Raw genomic sequence first — 24,444 nt, 5'->3', positions numbered from 1 at the left:
CTTCACATCTTCTGGATGGTTTACTAAGGCATTGATGTGATCTGAGTAGTTTGAATAATTACAGTATCCAAGTTAAGTTTTTAAACTATTCCTTATAGCTTTTATTATTATTATTATTATTATTTTTATAGATGTATAATTCATTTTTAATGTAGTATATATGTAGGGTCCAATAACCAGCCACCTTTTCTTGACTTGGAATTGGCCAGTTCCAATAGAGAATAAGGATTTATTTCAAAACTTCCCCAGTTGCCAAGAAATTGCCCTCTCCATCCAATTGTTCTAGACTGTACTGTTCCAAATTCACAAAATAAGAAGAATCTTTGAATTTTCAAGCGCAAGCCTCTCCACTGTATTTTTATTAAATATTTGATATTATATATATATATATATATATATAGATTGGGCTGATTTTGAAATTTATCAAAAAACCAAAAAGATTTGGCTGATTTTGAAAGCAAATTAACAGTAAATTCAAGGAGGGGAGCAGGGTTTTTAAATAAATACCCCCAAGTTTTCATTCAAAGACTCTCTCTCTCTCTTGGGGTTAAGGGAAGGACTCTGAAGATTGGGAAAAGAATTGAAGAAGATGAGGTACCAATATGCAGATGAGTTCCATGGAAGTCCAATAATGATGAACAACTCCTATGACTCAACTCCTGTTGGGAGGCCTTCTTCTATCTCTGAACCTGTCAGCTTGTGCCACAGTCCTTCTTCCTCAGATGGGTCTTCCTACTTCAATACCACCAGTAAGTTTACTACCATCTCTCTCTCTCTCTCTCTCTCTCTATATATATATATATATTCTATATATATGTATATTTATATAACAGGATCAGAGACGTATTATTAATTAGGTGATTTTTGGAAGTGCAGGTGAAGCATTTCCAAAGAGTCACAAGAAGAAGACTGGGAAGAAATATAGCAGTTTCACTTTCACATACAGGATTAAGGAGCATGGTAAGGACTAAGGATACAGATCTTTCAACTCTCTGCATATATAGATAGGGTTTATGTGGGATATTTGGATGATTCATTTTGTGGGTTTGTATAATTGGAATTATTGTATATTATATTGCAGTGAAACTTGGGCCAAAGTTTTCAGAAACTTTGAAAGGAAAATTGAGATTGGGGGCAAAAATAATCCAAGAAGGTGGAAGAGGGAATATATTCAAACAGATATTTGGAGTGAAGGAAGGAGAGGAGCTGTTGAAAGCCTCACAGTGCTATTTATCAACAACATCTGGTCCAATTGCTGGTCTCCTTTTCATTTCCACTGAGAAGGTTGCCTTTTGCAGTGAGAGACCCATCACTTTCCCTTCTGCAACTGGAGAATTGATCAGAACACCTTACAAGGTAAATTCTCAGATCTTAATGCAAATATATAAAATATTCTGCATAAAAACCTGAAACTGATTCTATATAGGGATTCTAGGTTGATGTGTGTATTGATCTCTAAACTGATAAGTTTCTTTCTTTTTCTTTCAGGTTGTGATACCAGTAAAGAAGATAAAGAGAGCAAACCAAAGCCAAAATGTGAACAAGCCAGCGCAGAAGTACATAGAAATAGTTACTAAAGATGATTATGAGTTCTGGTTTATGGGATTCTTAAGGTATGAAAAAGCTTATAGGAACCTTGAGAAGGCCATTTCTATTGCCAATGATCAAAAGCAGAACACTGAAATTCCAAGTGAAAATGTTTAAATAAAAAAAAAAAAAAAATAAAAAAAAAAAAAAAAAAAAACTCCATTAGGCCTGTAGGTGTTGGTACAATATCTTCGCGTACTCAGTTTTGCAATCTGAAATAAAGTCTACAGCTTAGTTTTAGATATGTACATATATTGCATTCTAGTCCAACATGTTAGCTTGTATCACTTTTTTTGGATTGTTGATGATCATTGCAAAATTTTCTGTCAAACTCTATTTTGATAATGAAACTAAGGGTTTCATATAATATCTGGTATTTCTATAACATTTCAGTACAACATTATGACAAAAGGTTCATTTGTTTTAATGTATACATCTCGACAGTCATATACTAGACATAAGAAGAGTAAGTTTTAATCACAAAATTTAATTGTGACTATAAAGTGCTTTTAGTTGCAAAAATGGTATTTACTGATAACCACAATTTTTGCAAGAAGTTGTTGACAAGTCACCTCATTATCATAGGTTTTCAAAGGAATTTTTATAGTGACAAAACTCTTCATGACTGTATCATCTACTTTTGTGGTGACCAGTGGCGTAATACTATTGGCCAATTAATTAACTGAAAGAAGATAAAACGTTACATCCAAAGTGAATTTTGTAACAAAGCAAGTCAATGGGAACTGCAAATTGGACTCTCCATAAAATTGGATTATACAAAAATATATATATATATATATATATATATATATATATATATATATATATATATATATATATATATATATATATTTATGTTGAATTGAACTTAATTTTGGGCTTGAGGTATGGGACAAATACTATACTTGCCGTGCCATCTTAGACTCTTTTTGTGTCCTTTAATTATCTTATTGAATTCTAAAACATTCCTAAAAGAAACAAATGAATACGACATCCAAGAGAATGTTTTTGGTGCAAAAGAAATCCACTACTGACTAGCGGGGGCATAAACTGGAAGATAGTATCACTTAAAGAAGAAAGTCTCAACAACGAAGAAGAAAATTAAGTGGCATCCAAGAAGCCTAAGCTAATAGAAAGGAAGAAAGCAAAGGAGTTGGCATGCGTTTTGAAATAAAATAGGCCTATCTATCTCCCACATGGAAAATAAATTAGTTTTGTTGTTAAAAAAAAAAATGTGTGCAATATTAATTACGTTATAAAACTAGTGATGAAAGAGAGAATGACACATGTAAGAGGAGGATTTATCTATATATATATGTATATACACACAAGGACTCTTTATCTTATGCTTAAATAACATACACTCTATCTTTATATGAATTAATTAATGACTATTTAATTTGAACAATTATTTCAAATGAGTCAATCTGTACTCTGTTTTTCAATACATATATATATATATATATATATATAGATACAGGTAAAATCAAATTTAATAATTAGTAAAGTAGGCACTCGTCATTGTCGTCAAAATTTGGAGCAATTGTGCATCGTAAACAAGACCTTTTTTTTTTTTTTTGCCCATGTATCTTTAAATGAAATTGTAATTAAATAACCAACTAATTATGATTTAATCATGAGGGCTCATTGAAAAACTCATACTTTCATTGTAATTTGCATGCACTATTATTATTATTATTCGTATTAATTCATACAGCTCCATATTATTATTCAGTTATTCAAATCAATACGAAACAAACATAAGCACATTTCAGTAGTGCTGAGTAGTAATACAAATGCACAACAAAGTCACATTTTGGAGCTGCTTGTCTTTATGATCGGTTACTCAAGCGCGCACGTCGTCTCATACTTTCTTGAACACAACTTTGAGTGGTTTATCACTCAGAGCCAAACGCCTCATCCCAACTTTGTCCATATACATACCTATATCTCTGCACGCTACTTTGCAGTAACGACAAACACTTGGGCAGAAAACAAGCTTGTAAGCACCATCAAACTTCTCGATCTTAAACCAGTTGCTCAGTGTTGCAGGACCAGGGTTTCCTTCAACTCCACCAGAGCTCACAAACCGTTGTCCCGTCTTCTTATCGTAATCATCCAACCTCCAAACCGTGGACTGCCTGCACATGGTTGCGGCGGAAGAGAACTTGATGTTAACATCGGTGGAGACTCGAACCACACCTTTCTTGTAGTTCACAGGAGTGAATGTGAGTGGAAGGCCATTGGACACCTCACGTGGCTCCTGAACCACTTCAAGTGGGCAAGGTTTGTTGCCGGCGCTGGCGAGTTTGAGCCCGCCTCCACGTCCACGAACAACCGGCAAGATGTAGTAGTTGGTGCCGGTCCGGAGTATCTTACCAGCAGTGTCACGGACTTCTTGAGGAGCAGAGGTGGCTAGGCAGGGGACTGGGTTTGTGGTGAAAGATAAGAGGAGGAAGGAGATTGATAGAAACAGAGTTGCTTCCATTATGTTTAATTTTGTAGGTAGTGCGATTTTTTGTTTGAATGTTTTTGTGTGTAAATAGCATTGATAAGCTTTGTATTTATAGAGCCAATAGTGGGTTGAAATTCATTCGGGACAGCATTAAAAACTTTAGAGTTTTTACAGAACAAGCAAACATGTATAATATAATTGTCTATTACATGCACCGTGTGGTGCAGATGGATAAGCCACCTATAACACAGCTATGAGTAGGTATGACTAAGTCTGAAAGCCTTTCTCTCAATAAACAAACCAGAAACCACAGGCTCTTAGAAGAAGTAAGGAAGCAAATTTAGCGGAATTGTTTTGATATAAGAGAAATCTGCGAGTTAATTGCATAGTTTATTTGCAGAAGTCCAGGGTCAAAGCCTTTGGATCTTATCTGGTTCTTGTCTACAAAATTTATTAAAAAAAAGAAGAAAAAAAATCCTTTAGAATAAAGTAAGTAGAGTATTTGGATTCGGAAAACAAGAACGTGAGACCATGAAAATAAATGCTTCAGTTCAAGAAATTTGTTGGAAATTGACTAATTTTAGCAAGTTGGTGAATGGGATAGAGTTGGTTCAGAATCAGAGAGTATTTCTATAGTTACCGACCCATACTATTATTATTAACTATTTAACAAACAATGGGGATATTAAACATACTTGGATTGCTGTGTACCACCGGAAGAGAGAAGAAAAAACAGTGTATTTGTTTTACTTTTAAAGTAGACTTTCAACATTTTCTTAGTTTCTCTGGATGCTTCACTATCCAATGGATGATACCCCTGTTTTGTTTTTCATTTTTATTTCCTTTTTCTGGTCCAAAAAAGAAAAAGAAAAAGAAATAATAATAAAAAAGACCTCTGTTACAAGTTGTCACATGAATCAATTCAAATTCATGGCCAATAACATCTTTTTTCTAACATCAGAGTTTCTGTTGGATTCTACACTTGTATTTCCAAATACTATTAAGTAATTTAGAGCGTCTCTAATTATAAATGCCATTTGCCATTTTGTCATTACCATTTTTATAATTTAGTATTGGTATGAGCTCTCCAAAAAATATCAATGTCAATGCCAAATTTTGCCATTCATATGCTCTAAGGGCAAATGCTAAAAATTAACAATTCCAAATTTTAAATTTTATTAAACAACAATAGAATTCACTATTGGATTACTTTTTATCAATCAAAAATAAAATAATATTAATTAATTCATTAAATAACATGAGGCCTACATTCTTTATGAAAGTGAGATCCAATGCCAAATTTTACCAATTGCAAATTTGATTCCAATTTGGCACCAAATTTGCTATTAGCAAATTTTGTAATCCCCCATTAGAGAAGCCAAATGGAAAACAAATGCCATATTTTGGCAATGGCATGCTCTTAGAACTGAATTTTACAAATTCCATTTCATTTGTTTCTAGTTACCAACCGTTGAAGCTTAAACTTATTTTCTCCTTCCACCCATTGCCAATTCCCTTTGAATAACCAGCTCCATGCTACACAAATTAATTGAAGAAGAAGCAGAGGACAAAAGTGCATTGCAACTTGTTAACAACTTCATTTAAGTAATGCAATAAAAAATATTTACATAAAAGCTTAGAGAATAACATAATATTTGATCCAACAATTTACATTTCCTTCCATAAGTCATCCTCAAAACTAGTAAAATAGTTCGATAAAATATGGTGCAAACTGACGTCTATTCTCGTTGATAACAGAACATATTTGTACAGGTACAACAGAATAGTTATGAAAATAAATCAAGAGAGAATAATATCATCACCGTAATTAGAATAAGTGGAAGATATTCCCCTTATATGCCCCCACAAGATGGTGGTTGCATCGGAAACACTAATCTTAGATCGAAGAACACAAAACTGAAATCGAGATAATGATTTGGTAAGCATGTCCGCTAGCTGATAAGAAGAAGATACATGAGAAACACGAAGAACTCCTTTGGCCACCAATTCACGCACAAAGTGAAAATCAATTGCAATGTGTTTCATCCGAGAGTGGAAAACCATATTAGCACAAAGATATATTGCACCAACATTATCACAATATAAAAGGTGAAGCACTGCAAAAGCACATGAAGTTCATGAAGAAGAAATGAATCCAACAAACTTTGGTAGCTGTGGATGCAATTGAACAATTCTCAGCCTTTGTTGAATAGTAGGCAACGGAGCGTTGCTTTCTGGAGATCTACAATATATGATTGCAACCAATAAAAATTATGAGGCACTAATCTGAGTTCGATCGTCTTTGCTGCTTGCCCAATTAGCATCTAAGAAGGCATGAAAGGATAAAGGAGAATATGCTTGTGAAGAAATATACCATAATTCATAGTACCTTTCAAATAACGCAACACCCTTTTGACACACACCAGCGTATTGAAGTTGGCTTGTGCATAAATTGTGATAATCTGTTGACCGCAAATGCGATGTCCAGATGCGTGAAGGATAAGTACCGTAAGCTGCGAACAGTTTGGCGAAATGCAGCAGCATCCAAGAGCTTAGAGCCATCTGTCAATAAAAGTGATTAAGCTGAAGTAAGAGGGGTATACACATGGCATTGGACATACTAGTACGAGCAAGTATATCAAAGATGTACTTCTTCTATGATAAGAACAATTTAGTAGAAATGTGTGTCACTTCTATGTCAAGGAAATATCAAAGAAATATCGTAAGAGGGATGTTGTTCATCAAAATAGCCTAGAGGTCACAGTATAAACATCTTCAGACAAGTGACCATGAAGAAACGCGTAATTTACATCAAGTTGACATAATAGTATCTCCAAGAAAGAGCAAGACAAAAAAAGATTCTCACAGTTGTTGGCTTAACTACAGAACTAAAGGTATATATCAAGGTAGTCCAGTGATGTTGGTGAAATCCTTCTGCCAAAAGCCAAGCCTTGTGCCGTTCAATAGAACCATCTAGGTGACGCTTGATACAAAACACCCATTTACATCCAGCAAGATTGTGATCTGAAGATGAAGGAACCAGTTGCCAAGTGCCATTGCGCATAAACACGTTGTAATTTCCTCGTTCATGGCAACCCGCCACGCTTTTGATTTTAATGCTTGACCAAAGATCTTAGACTCATGAGCGTCATCAAGGAAACCAGATGAATTAATGGGTGAAACAACAATAAAAACTTTGGGTTTAGGTTAAAAATATTATTTTTTATTATTATCATTATTATTATAATAACTCATACTTTCATTGTAACTTGCATGTATTGTTATTATTCATATTATTAATTCATACAGCTCCTATTATTATTGAATTATTCAAATCACAAACATTACATCATTATACGAAACAAACATAAGCACATTTCAGTAGTGCTGAGTAGTAATACAAATGCACAACAAAGTCACATTTTGGAGCTGATTGTCTTTATGATCGGTTCCTCAAGCGTGCACGTCGTCTCATACTTTCTTGAAAACAACTTTGAGTGGTTTATCACTCAGAGCCAAACGCCTCATCCCAACTTTGTCCATATACATACCTATATCTCTGCACGCTACTTTGCAGTAACGACAAACACTTGGGCAGAAAACAAGCTTGTAAGCACCATCAAACTTCTCGATCTTAAACCAGTTGCTCAGTGTTGCAGGACCAGGGTTTCCTTCAACTCCACCAGAGCTCACAAACCGTTGTCCCGTCTTCTTATCATAATCATCCAACCTCCAAACCGTGGACTGCCTGCACATGGTTGCGGCGGAAGAGAACTTGATGTTAACATCGGTGGAGACTCGAACCACACCTTTCTTGTAGTTCACAGGAGTGAATGTGAGTGGAAGGCCATTGGACACCTCACGTGGCTCCTGAACCACGTCGAGCGGGCAAGGTTTGTTGCCGGCGCTGGCGAGTTTGAGCCCGCCTCCACGTCCACGAACAACCGGCAAGATGTAGTAGTTGGTGCCGGTCCGGAGTATCTTACCAGCAGTGTCACGGACTTCTTGAGGAGCAGAGGTGGCTAGGCAGGGGACTGGGTTTGTGGTGAAAGATAAGAGGAGGAAGGAGATTGATAGAAACAGAGTTGCTTCCATTATGTTTAATTTTGTAGGCAATGCGATTTTTTTTTTTTTTTTTTGTTTTTGAATGTTTTTGTGTGTAAATAGCATTGATGTGCTTTGTATTTATAGAGCTAAAATGTTGGTTGAAATTCATTTGGGACAGCATTAAAAAATTCAGAGTTTTTAGAGGACAAGCAAACATGTATACATGTATAATATAATTGTCTATTACATGCACCGTAGAGTGCGGATAGATAAGCCACCTATAACACATCTATGAGTAGGAATGATTAAGTCTAATAGCCTTTCTGTCATAAAACAAACCAGAAACCACAGGCTTTTAGAAGAAGTAAGAAAGCAAATTTAGCGGAATTGTTTTGATATAAGAAAAATCTGTGAGCTTAATATACAAAAGTTAATTGCATTGTTTATTTGCAGAAGTCCAAAGGTCAAAGCCTTTGGATCTTATTTGTTTCTTGTCTACAAAATTAAAAAAATACTTTAGAATAAAGTAAGTTGGAGTATTTGGATTCAGCTAACAAGAACGTGAGAGAACATGAAAATAAATGCTTTAATTCAAGGAATTTGTTGGAAATTGACTAATTTTAGCAAGTTGGTGGATGGGATGGAGTTGGTCAGAATCAGTGAGACTGGAAAATATGTCCTCTTATGATTTATTTCTATAGTTACTGGCCCATATTTTTACTATCTATTTAACAAACAATGGCGATATTAAATATACTTGGATTGCTATGAACCACAGGAAGAGAGAAGACAAAAGAGTGTATTATTGTTTTACTTTTAAAGTAGACCTTCAACATTTTCTTAATTTCTCTGGATGCTTTACTATCCAATGGATGATAACCCTATTTTCTTTTTCTTTTCTTTTTTTTGGCAAAAAAATCAGAAAATAATAATACAAAAAAGATTTTTGTTGCAATTTGTCACATAATTCAATTTAAATGATAAAGAACACAAAATTCAAAAAATTGATATCGATGAAAATATTAAAAATTCAAAATACGAAAATATATATGAAAATATCAGAAATTATCTAGTATCAATAAAAATTTATGGAAATTGATGGAAATTTATATTAAAAAATAAAAAATTTTATTAAAACTTTAAAATTATTTTATTTAATGAATTATCAAATTAACCAAAAAATTATAAAAATATTAAATGAATTTTATATTTCTCTTGGTTAATCAATGTATAGTGAGTGTTAATGGTAATAAATATATTATTATCAATAAAAAAAAGCAAAAAATACATATTTGATAAAAAAAATACTTATTAATTAAGATATATAAAATAATTATTACAATTACATTATATTTCATAAAATTTTATCTCAATATCACATAGAACTTTTGGACGATTGAGAATTATTGATCTCTTCTTTATCCTCATTTTAAAATGTAAAATATAAGAAATAATTATTAAAAGTTGTTTCTTCTTAATAATTTTGCATATAATTGTTAATATGCTAACCATATGCATTTTCTATTAAATGTGGCTATTCTAATTGATAATCATTATATGATAGTGGTAGATCATATGTAAAATTGTTATCCTCCGATAGTTGAATTTAAAATTATATATATGAATTACTACTATGACATATCATTAATTCATTAGAATATATTCCCTGTATATTTTCATAACATTTATATATTTTATAATATTTATCATTTATTTGATATGTATATTTGTATTTTTATTTATATTATAATTTATATTTACTTTATAATATTTACAAAAATACTAAATTTATTATGGTAAAAAAATAATGAGTAAATAGAAAGTTAAACATCAATACTATATATCAATTTTTTGATAAAAAAATTTAAATTTAATAGAAATTTCCATAAAAATTTCATGGAAATTTGGAAATTTTTTTGAAAATTATAGATTTTTTAATAAAATTATGAAGGAATTTATATAGATATTTGATGGAAATTTCAATGAAAATTTTAGAAAAATATCAAAAATTTCGATGAAAATTTTATCCATTTCCATTTAAGTCATAAATTTCTTATCCACCTCACAAAAAAAATTGAAATAGAGGCTAAATATCCTGAAATTTTTTTTTTTTTTGAAACCTTGGAAGAACCATGCTTCATGACTAATAACATCTCATTTCTAAGCCAAGAGTTTGTGTTCGATCCTATATTTATATCTTCAAAATACTTACCAAAGAAAGAAAGAAATAAATTGTACCAGGCAAAGTTTTTTATTATCCCACCATTACAACATGGACAGGAGTCTGTCTTATACGTCTAATGTCATATATCTACCGAGATATAATTGTACTAAAAACCAAAAAAAGTAAATAAATAAAGTAAGAGTTAGGAGTCAAAAAGTAAATTTCATTAACTAACATAGAACATCTTCAATGACAAAAGCCATTTTAGCATTATCATTTCTATAGATTAGTATTAGCATGAGCTTTGCAATAATAAATGTCAATATCAATACTAAATTTTGCTATTCTTACTCCAATAGAAAATGTTAAAAAAAATAGCAATGCCAAATTTTAAATTTTATTAAATAGTAATGGAACTCAAATACTTTTTATCAATTAAAAACAAAATCATATTATAATTAGTTCATCAAAAAAGAAGAGGTCTACATATTTTATAAAAAAAAATTACTATCGATGAAAATCATCCTTTTATATAATAAATTTTAATTGAAATATCTAATTTTATTATTTTTATTCTAAAATTTTAAAAATCAACTATTTTATAATAATCCATTAAATTGCAGTTAGACCAGCAGAGCATCAATACGGAGACTGTAGTACTTCAAGAAGAAGAAACGTACAACAACCAAGAAGGAAATTAACTAGCGGTATCTGAGAAGCCTAAGCTAGTAGAAAGGATGAAAGCAAAGGAGTTGAGATGTGTTTTAAAATAAAATAGGGTTGTCTCCCAGATGGAAAATAAACTAAATAAGCTGTTAAAAAAAAAAAAATGTGCGCAATATTAATTATGTTATAAAAATAGTGTTGAAATGGAGAATGAGACATATACACAAGGATGACTCTTTATCTTACGCTTAAATAACATACACTATCTTTATATGCATTAATTAATGACTATTTAATTTGAACAATTATATGAAAATGGGTCAATCTGTAGTATCATTTCAATATATATATATATATATATATATGCATATGCAAAAGCAAATTTAATAATAAAGTAGGCACTCGTCATTGTCGTTAAAATTTGGAGAAATTATGCATTGTGAACTAGATTTTTTTTTTTTTTTTTTGCCCATATATCTTTAAATGAAAACGTAAATAACTAACTAATTATCATTTACTCAAACAAAGGTCCATTGGAAAAACTCATACTTTCATTGTAATTTGCATGTATTGTTATTATTCATATTATTAATTCATACAGCTCCTATTATTATTGAATTATTCAAATCACAAACATTACATCATTATACGAAACAAACATAAGCACATTTCAGTAGTGCTGAGTATTAATACAAATGCACAACAAAGTCACATTTTGGAGCTGCTTGTCTTTATGATCGGTTCCTCAAGCGCGCACGTCGTCTCATACTTTCTTGAAAACAACTTTGAGTGGTTTATCACTCAGAGCCAAACGCCTCATCCCAACTTTGTCGATATACATGCCTATATCTCTGCACGCTACTTTGCAGTAACGACAAACACTTGGGCAGAAAACAAGCTTGTAAGCACCATCGAACTTCTCGATCTTAAACCAGTTGCTCAGTGTTGCAGGACCAGGGTTTCCTTCAACTCCACCAGAACTCACAAACCGTTGTCCCGTCTTCTTATCGTAATCATCCAACCTCCAAACCGTGGACTGCCTGCACATGGTTGCGGCGGAAGAGAACTTGATGTTAACATCGGTGGAGACTCGAACCACACCTTTCTTGTAGTTCACAGGAGTGAATGTGAGTGGAAGGCCATTGGACACCTCACGTGGCTCCTGAACCACGTCGAGCGGGCAAGGTTTGTTGCCGGCGCTGGCGAGTTTGAGCCCGCCTCCACGTCCACGAACAACCGGCAAGATGTAGTAGTTGGTGCCGGTCCGGAGTATCTTACCAGCAGTGTCACGGACTTCTTGAGGAGCAGAGGTGGCTAGGCAGGGGACTGGGTTTGTGGTGAAAGATAAGAGGAGGAAGGAGATTGATAGAAACAGAGTTGCTTCCATAATGTTTAATTTCGTACGTAATGCGGTCCTTTTTATGTTTTTGTGTGTAAATGGCATTGGTGAGCTTTGTATTTATAGAGCTAAAAAGTGGGTTGAAATTCATTTGGGACAGCATTAAAAAATTCAGAGTTTTTAGAGGACAAGCAAACATGCATAATATAATTGTCTATTACATGCACCGCATAGTGCGGATGGATAAGCCACCTATAACACAGCTATAGTAACTATGATTAAGTCTGAAAGCCTTTTTCTAAATAAACAAACCAGAAACCACAGGCTTTTAAAAGAAGTAAGGAAGCAAATTTTGAGGAATTTGTTTCGATATAAGAGAAATCTGTGAGCTTAATATACCAGTAAATTGCATTGTTTATTTGCAAAAGTCCAAGGTCAAAGCCTTTGGATCTGATTTGGCTCTGTCTACAAAATTTAAAAAAATACTTTAGAATAAAGTAAGTCGGAGTATTTGGATTCAGCTAACAAAAACGAGGGAACATGTGCTTCAGTTCAAGGAATTTGTTGGAAATTGACTAATTTTTGCAAGTTGGTGGTGGAATGGAATTGGTTCAGAATCAGAGAGATGGGAAAATATGTCCTCGTATGGTTTATTTCTATAGTTGCCCGACCCATATTAATATTGTTATCTATTTATCAAACAATGGCGATATTAAATATACTTGTATTGCTGTGAACCACAGGAAAAGAGAAGAAAAAAGAGTGTATTTCTGGTTGTACTTTTTAGACCTTCAACATTTTCTTAGTTTCTCTGGACGCTTTTCTATCCAATGGATGATAACCGTGTTTTCTTTTTCGTTTCTTTTTTTTCTTTTTCCTTTTTTCTTTTTTTGGGCAAAAAAATCAGAAAACTATAATTAAAAAAAAAAAACCAAAAATCTTTGTTAAAATTTGTCACATAGTTCAATTTAAATGCTGAAGAACCATGCTTCATGACTAATAACATCTCATTTCTAAGACAAGAGTTTGTGTTGGATCCTTTAAAATACTTACCAAATAAAGAAAGAAATAAATTGTACAAGCAAATGTTTTTATTATTCCAACATTACAACATGGACAGAGGCTGTCATATACGTCTAAAAAAAAGTAAGAGTTAGGAGCCAAAAAGGAAATTTCATTAAGTAGTTTAAAGCATCTTTAATGGCAAATGCCATTTAACCATTGCCGTTTTTATAGTTTAATATTAGCATGAGCTCTCTAATGATAAATGTCAATATCAATACCGAATTTCGTTCTCATGCTCCAATAAAAAATTCTAAAAAATAGCAATGTCAGATTTTAAAATTTTATTAAATAACAATGGAATTCATTTTTGGATTACTTTTTACCAATTAAAAACAAAATTATATTAATTAATTAAATAAATAACATGAAACCTACATACTTTCTAAAAAAAATTTATCATTTGTCATTATTGATGAAAATTATTATCATAATAAATTTTAATTGAAATATTTAATTTTATAAGTTTTTATTTAAAATTATAAAAATTAATTTTTTAATAGCAACCATTTAATTACAACCTTTTAATAATAATCATTTAAATTGTAATTAATTAGGAGACGTTAAACATGACGGTAGTATTGCCTCAAGAAGAAACGTGCAACGACAAAGAAGGAAATTAATTAAGTGGTAACGAGAAGCCTAAGCAAGTAGAAAGGATGAAAGCAAAAGAGAAACGTGCTACGACAAAGAAGGAAATTAATTAAGTGGAAACGAGAAGCCTAAGCAAGTGGAAAGGATTAAAGCAAAGGAGCTGACATGTGTCTTAAAATAAAATAAGGTTGTGTCCCACATGGAAAATAAACAAAATAAGTTGTAAAAAGAAAAAAAATGTGTGCAACATTAATTATGCTATAAAAATAGTGTTGAAACTTGAAACAGAGAATAAGACATATACCCAAGGACTCTTTATCTGACGTTTAATTTTATTTTATTTTTGGCCCATATATCTTAAAATGGAATTGTAAATAACTAACTAATTATCATTTTACCATGAGGTCCCATTGAAAAACTCATACTTTCATTGTAATTTGCATGTACTATTATTATTATTCATATTAATTCATACAACTCCATATTATTGAATTATTCAAATCACAAACATTACATCATATACGAAACAAACATAAGCACATTTCAGTTGTGCTAAGTAGTAATACAAATGCAGAACAAAGTTACGTTTTGGAGCCGCTTGTCTTCATGATCTGTGCCTCAAGCGCGTACGTAGTCTCAGACTTTCTTGAACACAACTTTGAGTGGTTTATCACTCAGAGCCAAACGCCTCATCCCAACTTTGTCAATATACACACCTATATCTCTGCACGCTACTTTGCAGTGATGACAAACACTTGGGCAGAAAACAAGCTTGTAAGCAGCACCAAGCTTCTCAATCTTAAACCAGTTGCTCAGTGTTGCAGGACCAGGGTTTCCTTCAACTCCACCAGAGCTCACAAACCGTTGTCCCGTCTTCTTATCGTAATCATCCAACCTCCAAACCGTGGACTGCCTGCACATGGTTGCAGCGGGAGAGAACTTGATGTTAAGATCGGTGGAGACTCGAATCACACCTTTCTTGTAGTTCACAGGAGTGAGTTTGAGTGGAAGGCCATGGGATATCTCACGTGGCTCCTGAACCACATCGAGTGGGCAAGTTTTGTTGCCTGCGCTGGCGAGTTTGAGCCCGCCGCCATGTCCATGAAAAACCGGCAAGATATAGTAGTTGGTGCCGGTCCGGAGTATCTTACCAGCAGTGTCCCGGACTTCTTGAGGAGCAGAGGTGGCTAGGCAGGGGACTGGGTTTGTGGTGAAAGATAAGAGGAGGAAGGAGATTGATAGAAACAGAGTTGCTTCCATAATGTTTAATTTTGTACGCAATGCGGTCTTTTTTATGTTTTTGTGTGTAAATGGCATCGGTGGGCTTTGTATTTATAGAGCTAAAAAGTGGGTTGAAATTCATTTGTTAGAGTTTTTAGAGGACAAGCAAACGTGTATAATATAATTCTCTATTACATGCACCGCATAGTGCGGATGGATAAGCCACCTATAACACAGCTATGAGTAGGTATGATTAAGTCTGAAAGCCTTTCTCTCAAGAAACAAAACCAGAGACCACAGGCTGATTAAGTCTGTAAGCCTTTCTCTCAAGAAACAAAACCAGAAACCACTGGCTCTTAGAAGAAGTAAGAAAGCAAATTTAGCGGAATTGTTTTTATATAGGATAAGTTTGTGAGCTTAATATACAAATTAATTGCATAGTTTATTTGCAGAAGTCCAAGGTCAAAGCCTTTGGACCTTATTTGGTTCTCATGTAGAAAACTGAAGAAAAGAATACGTTAATAAGTAGTAGTATTTGGATCTTCAAAATCGCTGAAAATAAATGCTTCAATTCAAGGAATTTGTTGGAAATTGACTAATTTTAGTAAGTTGGTGGATGAGATGGAGTTGATTCAGAAACAGAAAGATTGGAAAATATGTCCTCTTCTAATTTATTTTTCTAGTTACCGACCCCTAACTATTATTAACCATTTAACAAACATAGGGATATCAAACGTACTTGGATTGCTGTGAACCATAGGAAGAGAGAAGACAAAAGTGTGTATTTATTATTTAACTTTTAAGATAAACCTTCAACATTTTATTTGTATTTGTTGTTTTACTTTTAAAGTAGACCTTCAACATTTTCTTAATTTCTCTGGATGCTTTACCATCCAATGGATGATAACCGCTGTTTTGTTTTTCATTTTTATTTTCTTCTTCTAGCCCCAAAAAACATCATAAAATAATAATAAAATAAAGGATCTTCGTTACAATTGTCAAATGGTTGGCTTTTGTATTGAATTGTTAAGTAGTTTAAGCAGCTTTAAACTTTACAATAGAGAGCGAAAGGTTAGACCTTAGACATTAAGACGAGTTTGTATCCGATTCTATACTTTATCTTCAAAATTCTTACCAAATAAAATAAATAAATAAATAAATTGTTCCATGTAAAGGTTTCTATTATCCCAACATTACAACGTGCGCTGCAATAAAGAGGCTGTTATAAAAAATAACAATAAAATAAAAAGGGTAAAAGTGAGGAGCCCAAAATAAATAGCATTAGGTAGCTTAGAATTCAGGTTTTACAAATTTGATTTCATTTGTTTATATATTGCCAGCCTTTGGAGCCTTATTTTTCTCCCTCTACCAAATCCACTTGCATAATCAGCTGCATCCATGCTACACAAATTAATAGACGTAGAAGCAGAGGTCAAAACTGCATTGCAACTTTGAAACAACTTCGTTTATGTACTACAATCAAAAATTTATATAGAAGCTTATAGAATAACATAACATTTGATCAACAATTTACAATTCCTTCCATAAGTAATCCTCAAAACTAGCATACATTTTTTCTCTTTTCATAAACACCTAATTTTCAGACAATTAATACATATAATTTCTTCAAGTACTACCAGAAATAAATAAATAAATAAACAATTTTCATAGAAGAATAACAGAGTAGTATTTGAATGAAATGTTGTCTGCATTCTTTTCTATTTTCATGATGAAATGTAGATCATAAGTCCCTAAATAATCTGCTGTTCACTCCAGCCCTGTACAAATGTAATTCTGTCGACTCAGCTGTTATACTCACTTTCATGGAGGCAGGGACAAAGAGAATCTCACCCCCTTCAACTATAGCATCCTCAGATGACCCTGTGTCAAATTTTCCTTTCCCAGAAATAAATAGGAAAAGGGATGGTCCAGGGACCGAGGGAAAGACTGCAGATGCAGCCTGAGGAAGAAGACAGCGATCAACTTCAAATTCATCACAAGGTGGGAGATATTTCTTCGTGTATTGATTCAAGGGAACTCCTCTTAAAATTTCGGGAAAACCCTACATCATAAAAGAAAACACTGTACTTTCAAGATCTTACTTCCAGTAAAGCTTCATCATAGATTGGTTAAAATAGATTGAGAAGGATGTGAAAAGTTGTCTGATATAGTATCCAAAAACTAAGAGGACATGCTATTTAGTTGGCATGATTTTTCAATAGTTTTTGCATTGTATTCAAAATTCATTTTTGAAACAGATCAAAAAACATATTCAATTCGTTTATACTCAAGATTTTCAGAATATAAAAACAATTTTTAAATATAAGACCACACGCAGCCTAGTATTGCACAAAGAAAGGGCAAACATGAACAATGCTCCCATAATCCTAGGAATCAGAAAGAATGAAATAAAATTCATCTTTCTCAATACCATTACCTGTCTATATTTGAGCATAGAAAGAAGAGTTCGAACATCCCGATGTTTGGGGGTAAGGCCAGCACGAACCACATTGTCAGAAGTTGCCATGCATTCAATGCATTCACCACTTAGATATGCATGTGGTTCATTTGGCCCGACAAATAATGCTTCACCACCATTCAGCTTCACATAGTTCAAAAAAAATGCCGCTATAATACCTACATCAGCAGGATATTGGCTCTCTAATCTAAGCACCACATGTTCTTTAACTGTCAGCTGCCTTTTCTGATCCAATGAAGCAACAAAAAATGGTGATTGAACAAAAAACAGTGAAGCAATAAAAGCAAACATGATGAATATAAAAAATTAGGGATGGAGAAAGTAGAAAATAGGATAAATAAATTGCTATCCATGGTTTCCTGATTTAAAAAACAATTGTACACACAGGAGTGCTATATAATGCTATCAGCATAGCAACACATGAGTTTGGCATAGTATGCTATCTGGCATGCCTCACCTATCCATCGCATGTCACGGGTTTGACACCAAATAATTAATAACCCCAAACCAAATTAAAGAGGGCAGATATGCTTTTACAGGTAGTTGAGTGCAGGTCTTAAAGTGAGCTATACATGGGACAAATCCTCAAAAGCTGTATAACATAAACTTAAAAAGTATAGCCCGTTTCTCATAAAACAAGTAAACGGCCAATTGACAGAGAAAACCTGGATGTTTTCAATACAGTTAGAAAAAGAAATGAAGCCAAACTTGTTGAGCCTACTCAAAACTCAAGTTATATATTAATGTAAACTTAATAGACAACAACAAAACCTATGATGCGCCAATTACTTTGCTAAACTAATGTTATAATAATGTATTGATCATATCTATATGGTGCAATACTTAATTACTAAAATAACATCCTAATTGTGAATTTTTCAGGGACTGCGAAGGCAATAGGAAATACTACATCGACAATGACGTATATTTACTATATTGGAAAACAGTGCTGCGATACGATATCTTAAAATATAACATCATTGCTATTAGTTGTAGATGATATCAGTAAATAGGTATAAAGTAACCCTTGCCAAGCAAATATTGAGAGCAAAAAGTAAAGAAAAATTCATGAAAACCATAGACATTGACAATAACTTGCCATTACCTTCTTTTCTGTGTTGAGACGCCTCTTTATTTTATATATCATCTCTGTAATTGTATCCTTATCTAACAGCATAAGTTTATTGAAGATGGACTCTAAAACTTCTTTTACTTTCCCATTCTCATCCTGTTCAATAATATGTAAAATTTGCTCTGCTTCTGTGATTCCAACAAATTCTACAATCTCAGGTACGCTGCCAAGAATGTCTTTTAGTTCCTACAATGTAAACAAACATGAGATAAGCATAACCAACTCCATAAGGCAAGAGAAATATTTGTAATTCAGAAGCTCCTATCAAAAATGACCAACAAAAAATCATTTTGAAGGATCTAAAAATGATGATGACTATCTAACCTTGACACTTATAAACCCGCAAAGGGCTTCAAACTCTGTGAGTGCCAACGCCATTTCAGGCTTGTGGTTATCATCTTTATAAACACTTGGCTGCAACTTGTGCAAAACCCGTGCAAAGTCCTTATCCGGGTGAACCTGAATTGAAACAGCCTTTCCAATGGCAAGTACCTGAAATCCCATAAAAATCAGGGCAATACAGAATAAGGCAAATACCAATTCAAAATCTACGTTATTGTAAAAGTCAAATTAAACGCTTATAAAAAGATGGATCCAAATAAACTACATGACAGAGAATTCAAACAAATACTCAGTCTTGTAATGGAGATTTACGCAAGAAGTCCATAAAATAGGTTGCGAATCTCATATTTCTCAGTAGTTGTGAGTGAAACATAAACTTCCACCAAACCCTCACGTAGTTTTCAGCTGAATTGAGAAGAATTGCGCAGAATTTAATACCCCAAACATACTGAAAATAAAGAAAGTTAACTTTCTCCTTTTTCTGTTTCTGACTAAGTATTTTCTCAGCAAGCAAACAACTATAAACGCAAAAATCACAAAAACCCAAACATCAAATTGATCTAAATAAATCAAATCTACCTTGAACAAGAAAGGAAGATCACCTCCCCACTTGTCGGCAACCTTATCTCCAAGCACACTGAGATCTTCCGAGATCCAATCCTTGAGGGTCACCATCTCTGAATCAAGCTCATCTCCACTCAAGCTACAGCAATCGACAAACGAAGGCCCGGATTCATGGGTCCCGATCCAAATCTCAGCGTATGGCTTATCGGAATCAATGGCAGACCCAGAATTCAGAGCAGAGAGAGTGGCGACGTGAGAGTGGTTTCCGAGAACACCCCAATCGTAGTTCTGAACAGAGCATCTCAATCGCAGAGCGGTCTTGTTGTTACTGATCCTGCTCTTCCTCCTCTTCTTGACGTTGATTAGCTCGTCGTCGTCCATCTCTGCATTGCGGGAAGGGACTCAGATTGAAGCTTTTGAGGCCCTAAATCATGGAAGGAAGGAAGATGAGAAACGAAACGACAGCGTTTCAGGAGGGAAGACGAAGAAGAAGAAGAGGAGGGAAATTGGACAATGGAGGTTGTGTCGGTTGAGTGGAATATAGCGGTTAGACAGAGTTTTTGACTGTCAGCGCCAGTTCTGCAAGACAAAAAGGAAAATTATTTCCCATCGAGTCCCAATCGTTTTCATGTTATTGGGTCCATATAGACCCGGCCCAGCCCAAACTTTATGGTTTGCATATTTTGCATGTACTTTTCTTCCTACTCTCGATTCATATTATTAGATTTGAAATCTTTTTTCAATGACACATCCTGTTGTTTAGAAAGTATTTTAATTTTGCAAATTGATAAGTTTATCATTATCTTTTTTTTTTTTTTAAGTTTTGAGGAATAAGTTGATCATTTTTATATGAATAATAAATCATAGGTTATAAAAACTTTTTTCTATTCTCCCGAATGGAAATGATCAATGAATCATGTTGTTGTAGCTAACAATTTGACTTTTTTTGTAAAACAACAATAATAATAATAAGAAGAAGAAGAAGAAGAAGAAGAAAAAGATGAAGAAATCAAGAGAGCAACTGAGTCTTTGTATTGTTTTAAGGGGAAAAAAAAGTTTGGAAGAATAGCAAATGCAGTTCGCAAGCATTTTCATAACTCCTAAAATCTTTTACAATATGTTTAGGAAACTTTTGTAAATATTCCAATGCTCAATTTTATGGAGGGTATCAAAATAACCTTTAGTTCACATATCCCTATCCCTCAAGATTGTAGACAGCAAAATATCTTCTTCTTATTTTTCAACTAGGGTGTCACTAAATACCATTGGCCTTACCTTTAGAACCCACCACTAATTTAAATTAGGGTATCGCTAATAGGGGAGGTGTTTAGTTGCATCCACTTTCCAACCCACCCATTTGCCAACAAGGTGAAGTGGGCATACTAGAAATACACAAAATGACTTTATATTTTCTTCGGCCTTCTCATATTGATATTGGAAATAGGCTTCATCTCTCTCTTCCTCTCATCCTCATATGGTGGCATTAAAAATCATTATCCTTTGATTTGAGCTCAAAACAAATAGTAATACACGTAGGAATGACATATTATATGTGTGTGAGAGAGATAGGGAGAGAAAGAGAGAGTAGTTTTTGTATTTTTTTTTTTTTCTTTTTTTCAACGAGAGAGAAGAGTTGACTAAACTTAGTAATATCCAAGGAAAATTGCATAAAAACTACTGCGTTTGATATCACAAATTAGAATACGAGGAGAAGGGTGAATTGGCGGCCATGAACTTGGCAAAACAGCACTCTAGGATTAATACCTTCAACATGATGTCAATCTAGTCCTTCAATACTGTCTTGGGTTTTGCTTAAAGTTTTGGCGAAGTTCTGATCTGGGTTTAGCAACTTCCACAAATATCACCCTGCCATCCAAAAACTGAAAAAAGAATATGCTGCTTAGATTCTTATTATGCCAAAAAACATTCTACATTGAACAATTTAAATATAACGAAAGAAGCAAAAAGAAAAGAAACAAAGAAACATGGGCAAATGAATTAAGACTAAAAATGGCCCACTTTGAGGTTGTTGAGGGGCTTGCCATGTTCGGGATTCTTGGAAGCTAGAAAGGAAGCCAAAACTTAAAACCCTATTAGGAAGTAGGAACACCCATGGGAGAACAAGAACAGTCTCCTCTGGCAGGCAAGAGGGCGACAATTACCCAGCATTGCCCTATGATGTGTATCTTTCCATCTTCAAATACCATTCTTGGGAATATTGTATGTATCCCATCTTTCAACCACAATAAGATAAAGTAAATAACATCTCCAAGATGTTGCACATGCAACATGTCCTGGTGAATGAGCTATTTAATGCCATATGACTACACTAATCAATATTCACAAGGCTGATATATGAACAAAAATAATCAGGAATCCAAAATCTTTTAGGCTTTAAAATGAAATTGACGAGATTTAAACTAAAAAGCTCAAACCCATGGGAAAAAATAATAATAATAAAAAATAAACAAATCATAAAATAAACAAGTGAAATTTTCACCATCCTCGCTCATACTATTTGACTGTCTCAAAATACAAAACAAGTTTTTCCAAGAGCCTGTCAAATTCTTAAACGAAAGATTAAATCTAAGACTGTTTGGATAATATCGATATGGGATTTATGTTCATTAACATAAAATTTTGAATTGCTGCATAATTAAATATCTTGTTTTGGATTCGATTTGTCTTCTTTAGTTATTTGGAATTCCTTTAAAATAAAGGAATTATGCAATTTATCTCACAAATATCTAACCTCCAACATAAAGCATGCATTTGTCAACTTTGTTTTGATTGAAGGTTAGACTTCTTAAATAATTCGTCTAGCTGAGATATTTAAAAGCTATTGATAAGATTTTAAGGTTTCCAGTTTCTACTCTTTTCTTCTATTTATCTCTTTTCACCCTATGTTTAACTTTTAGCCACATCCTTACCTTGTTAAGTGAAAAACCATTCTAAAATCTATTCCACGTAATAAAACCCACCACCAATTCCACATAAAAATAAAAATAAAAACGAAAAAGCTTCGGTTATGACTAACCCAGAACAGCAGCCCAAATCTTATCCTTGCCATTTTCAATGTCAAGCCTCTCCATCTTTCAGCACCAACTATTACAGGCCACCTCCTTTAAAAATGAACTAAAACTTCTTAAGCTTGCATCCAGAATTTCAAATCTATTTGATATCTGCCCTTAAATACTTTTAAAAATTTCACCAATTATATCAATTTAATATTCCGTAACCTGTAAACTATATTCCAATTCCATAACAGAACCTTGTCTAAATATCTAGGCCAACGGCCTACATAGTTGATCATGGGAAGCATTATTGTTTGAATTCAGCGCTGTCCTACACTATCCACTCATTCAATCAGCAAGAAATTGCTTTTTCTATATTTAGTATCCACCGATTACATGTAGTGAAAGATCTAAAGTAAGACTATATGAATGGTGTGAAAGATCTAAAGTAAGACTATATGAAAGTTGCGATTATATATGTAAGAAAACTTGGCAGAGATAAAGATGGATGGGAAATGGGATATACCTTTCCATGCATCCCCTTGATAGCCTTTTGAGATTCCTCCTCATTTGCATAACGCAGGAAAGCAAACCCTCTTGGCCTGTTTGCTATTCTATCCATCACCAGATTGACTGCAAGATAATAAAGAGGCAGTTCTTTCATCGAAAAAACAAAAAAAAAAAAGTAACTCATCCATGTGAAAATTCTTCAGTTCTCACCTTCTACAAGTTGGCCAAAATTTTGGAAAGCATTTCGTAAACTATCTTCTGTGGTACGAAACGAAAGCCCTGATTGAACGAAGCAAAACATATCAGTTTGTTCCACTTGAAGAGTTAAAACCGTCCTGTAGAAACAAAGCCTCATGATTGACAATAAGAAGCATACAATTTCATCATCATCAACATCATTAAGTCAGTTTAATTAAGTTCAAATGTGTAAAGATTGTAATTGATTGCAAAATTTGGTGAACCTATATCAATTTGCTTCCAATTCCACTATTAGGAAGACCCACAATTACAAGTACTGAAGTACAGTTTCTTCAAACAACAAGGAAAAGATTATGCATACCCAGTTTGAGACTTTTGAGTAATTTCAATTGGAAATTCAAATTCTAGCAAACAAAGTCAACATCATTCTTGACAGTCAAAAACAAATTAACCAAAAAATACAAAACAAAAAAAGAACAGCAAAGCACCATCAAAATTCAAACCAAACACCAAAAAGAAAGGGTAAGAAATTAGGAGTTGTGAGAAGCTAACCACTGACATAGAGCCTGGTTGAAGCTTTGGGCGAAGACGAAGACGAAGAAGAAGAAGAAGCGGAAACCGAGCAATGGGCATGCCTGAAACTGAAACGCAAAGATAACGAAGGGAATCGAAGCCCATTGCGGGTATTCCACCAAGTCGAAGAAGAATATAACAATGAATTCCACGAACCGATTCCACGTGTTTGTCTTCCCCAATCGATTGTAATAATGGGATTTAGATTTGGATTTGGAGGGCTCGCGAGCAAAACGGTGGCTGCCATTTTCCCTTCAACGAAAGCAAAGCGCGGAGGGAAATTCTCCCGGACTCGATTTCAGGTTACGGAATACCAGATATGGCATTAATTCAGCGCCACGTGGTTCCAATAGGTTTCCCGACGAACATTTTTTTGTCCCTCCCTCTCTACTTCCGACAAGTTGCTGCACAAAACTAGAAACGACGTCGTATTTAGATCTATTGGGAAAAAAAAAAAAAAAAATGTGAATTTGCTTCCTAAATATATATATATCTAA

General features: G+C 33.6%; 7 protein-coding genes across 8 annotated transcripts; 1 reads left to right on the top strand and 6 right to left on the bottom strand.

The window, feature by feature from the left end:
- Window positions 1-319: 319 nt before the first annotated feature.
- LOC107419677 (GEM-like protein 4) lies at window positions 320-1,956 on the top strand. Its single transcript, XM_048472976.2, has 4 exons — window positions 320-749; window positions 877-960; window positions 1,082-1,356; window positions 1,489-1,956. The coding sequence occupies exons 1-4, from the start codon at window positions 590-592 to the stop codon at window positions 1,702-1,704; spliced, it is 735 nt and encodes a 244-aa protein (XP_048328933.1). The 5' UTR covers window positions 320-589; the 3' UTR covers window positions 1,705-1,956.
- A 1,290-nt stretch (window positions 1,957-3,246) lies between these two features.
- LOC107419678 (miraculin) lies at window positions 3,247-4,207 on the bottom strand. The gene has a single exon (XM_048474409.2). The coding sequence runs from the start codon at window positions 4,073-4,075 to the stop codon at window positions 3,452-3,454; it is 624 nt and encodes a 207-aa protein (XP_048330366.2). The 5' UTR covers window positions 4,076-4,207; the 3' UTR covers window positions 3,247-3,451.
- A 3,098-nt stretch (window positions 4,208-7,305) lies between these two features.
- On the bottom strand, window positions 7,306-8,163 carry LOC107419720 (miraculin). The gene has a single exon (XM_016028495.4). The coding sequence runs from the start codon at window positions 8,135-8,137 to the stop codon at window positions 7,514-7,516; it is 624 nt and encodes a 207-aa protein (XP_015883981.2). The 5' UTR covers window positions 8,138-8,163; the 3' UTR covers window positions 7,306-7,513.
- A 3,365-nt stretch (window positions 8,164-11,528) lies between these two features.
- LOC107419729 (miraculin) lies at window positions 11,529-12,331 on the bottom strand. Its single transcript, XM_016028507.4, has one exon. The coding sequence runs from the start codon at window positions 12,304-12,306 to the stop codon at window positions 11,683-11,685; it is 624 nt and encodes a 207-aa protein (XP_015883993.2). The 5' UTR covers window positions 12,307-12,331; the 3' UTR covers window positions 11,529-11,682.
- Window positions 12,332-14,339: 2,008 nt separating this feature from the next.
- On the bottom strand, window positions 14,340-15,233 carry LOC107419726 (kunitz trypsin inhibitor 5). The gene has a single exon (XM_016028502.4). It carries the CDS (start codon window positions 15,229-15,231, stop codon window positions 14,551-14,553), a length of 681 nt encoding a protein of 226 aa, XP_015883988.3. The 5' UTR covers window positions 15,232-15,233; the 3' UTR covers window positions 14,340-14,550.
- Window positions 15,234-16,600: 1,367 nt separating this feature from the next.
- LOC107419706 (mannose-6-phosphate isomerase 2) lies at window positions 16,601-20,227 on the bottom strand. Its single transcript, XM_016028478.4, has 5 exons — window positions 19,668-20,227; window positions 19,071-19,238; window positions 18,720-18,932; window positions 17,573-17,839; window positions 16,601-17,197 (listed from the first exon to the last, which is right to left on the bottom strand). The coding sequence occupies exons 1-5, from the start codon at window positions 20,031-20,033 to the stop codon at window positions 16,877-16,879; spliced, it is 1,335 nt and encodes a 444-aa protein (XP_015883964.3). The 5' UTR covers window positions 20,034-20,227; the 3' UTR covers window positions 16,601-16,876.
- A 903-nt stretch (window positions 20,228-21,130) lies between these two features.
- Window positions 21,131-24,355, bottom strand: LOC107419731 (organelle RRM domain-containing protein 6, chloroplastic). Of its 2 annotated transcripts, none has more exons than XM_016028510.4 (4): window positions 23,927-24,348; window positions 23,387-23,455; window positions 23,193-23,299; window positions 21,131-21,532 (listed from the first exon to the last, which is right to left on the bottom strand). In XM_016028510.4, the coding sequence occupies exons 1-4, from the start codon at window positions 24,192-24,194 to the stop codon at window positions 21,443-21,445; spliced, it is 534 nt and encodes a 177-aa protein (XP_015883996.1). In that variant the 5' UTR covers window positions 24,195-24,348; the 3' UTR covers window positions 21,131-21,442. The 2 variants fall into 2 exon arrangements, with proteins under 2 accessions (XP_015883996.1, XP_048330502.1); XM_048474545.2 differs by lacking the exon at window positions 21,131-21,532 and adding an exon at window positions 22,733-22,774 and having other exon boundaries at window positions 23,927-24,355.
- Between the last annotated feature and the right edge of the window lie 89 nt (window positions 24,356-24,444).

The sequence above is a fragment of the Ziziphus jujuba genome, chromosome 2 (assembly GCF_031755915.1).
Source record: "Ziziphus jujuba cultivar Dongzao chromosome 2, ASM3175591v1".
NCBI classification, from domain to species: domain Eukaryota; kingdom Viridiplantae; phylum Streptophyta; class Magnoliopsida; order Rosales; family Rhamnaceae; genus Ziziphus; species Ziziphus jujuba.
This window is presented reverse-complemented; position numbering and strand designations above follow the sequence as displayed.

Excerpts from the sequence above, each read along its gene's own strand:
- LOC107419731 (XM_016028510.4), bottom strand. The coding sequence starts at position 24,194 with ATGGCAGCCACCGTTTTGCTCGCGAGCCCTCCAAATCCAAATCTAAAT. Across the intron at positions 23,300-23,386 it reads TTTTGGCCAACTTGTAGAAG|TCAATCTGGTGATGGATAGA; the intron begins GTGAGAACTGAA and ends ATTATCTTGCAG. Across the intron at positions 21,533-23,192 it reads TCAAGGGGATGCATGGAAAG|TTTTTGGATGGCAGGGTGAT; the intron begins GTATATCCCATT and ends TTCTTTTTTCAG.
- LOC107419678 (XM_048474409.2), bottom strand. The coding sequence starts at position 4,075 with ATGGAAGCAACTCTGTTTCTATCAATCTCCTTCCTCCTCTTATCTTTC.
- LOC107419720 (XM_016028495.4), bottom strand. The coding sequence starts at position 8,137 with ATGGAAGCAACTCTGTTTCTATCAATCTCCTTCCTCCTCTTATCTTTC.
- LOC107419729 (XM_016028507.4), bottom strand. The coding sequence starts at position 12,306 with ATGGAAGCAACTCTGTTTCTATCAATCTCCTTCCTCCTCTTATCTTTC.
- LOC107419726 (XM_016028502.4), bottom strand. The coding sequence starts at position 15,231 with ATGCCATTTACACACAAAAACATAAAAAAGACCGCATTGCGTACAAAA.
- LOC107419677 (XM_048472976.2), top strand. The coding sequence starts at position 590 with ATGAGGTACCAATATGCAGATGAGTTCCATGGAAGTCCAATAATGATG. Across the intron at positions 750-876 it reads TTCCTACTTCAATACCACCA|GTGAAGCATTTCCAAAGAGT; the intron begins GTAAGTTTACTA and ends TTGGAAGTGCAG. Across the intron at positions 1,357-1,488 it reads TGATCAGAACACCTTACAAG|GTTGTGATACCAGTAAAGAA; the intron begins GTAAATTCTCAG and ends TTTTTCTTTCAG.
- LOC107419706 (XM_016028478.4), bottom strand. The coding sequence starts at position 20,033 with ATGGACGACGACGAGCTAATCAACGTCAAGAAGAGGAGGAAGAGCAGG. Across the intron at positions 19,239-19,667 it reads ATCTTCCTTTCTTGTTCAAG|GTACTTGCCATTGGAAAGGC; the intron begins GTAGATTTGATT and ends ATGGGATTTCAG. Across the intron at positions 17,198-17,572 it reads CTATGCTCAAATATAGACAG|GGTTTTCCCGAAATTTTAAG; the intron begins GTAATGGTATTG and ends TTTATGATGTAG.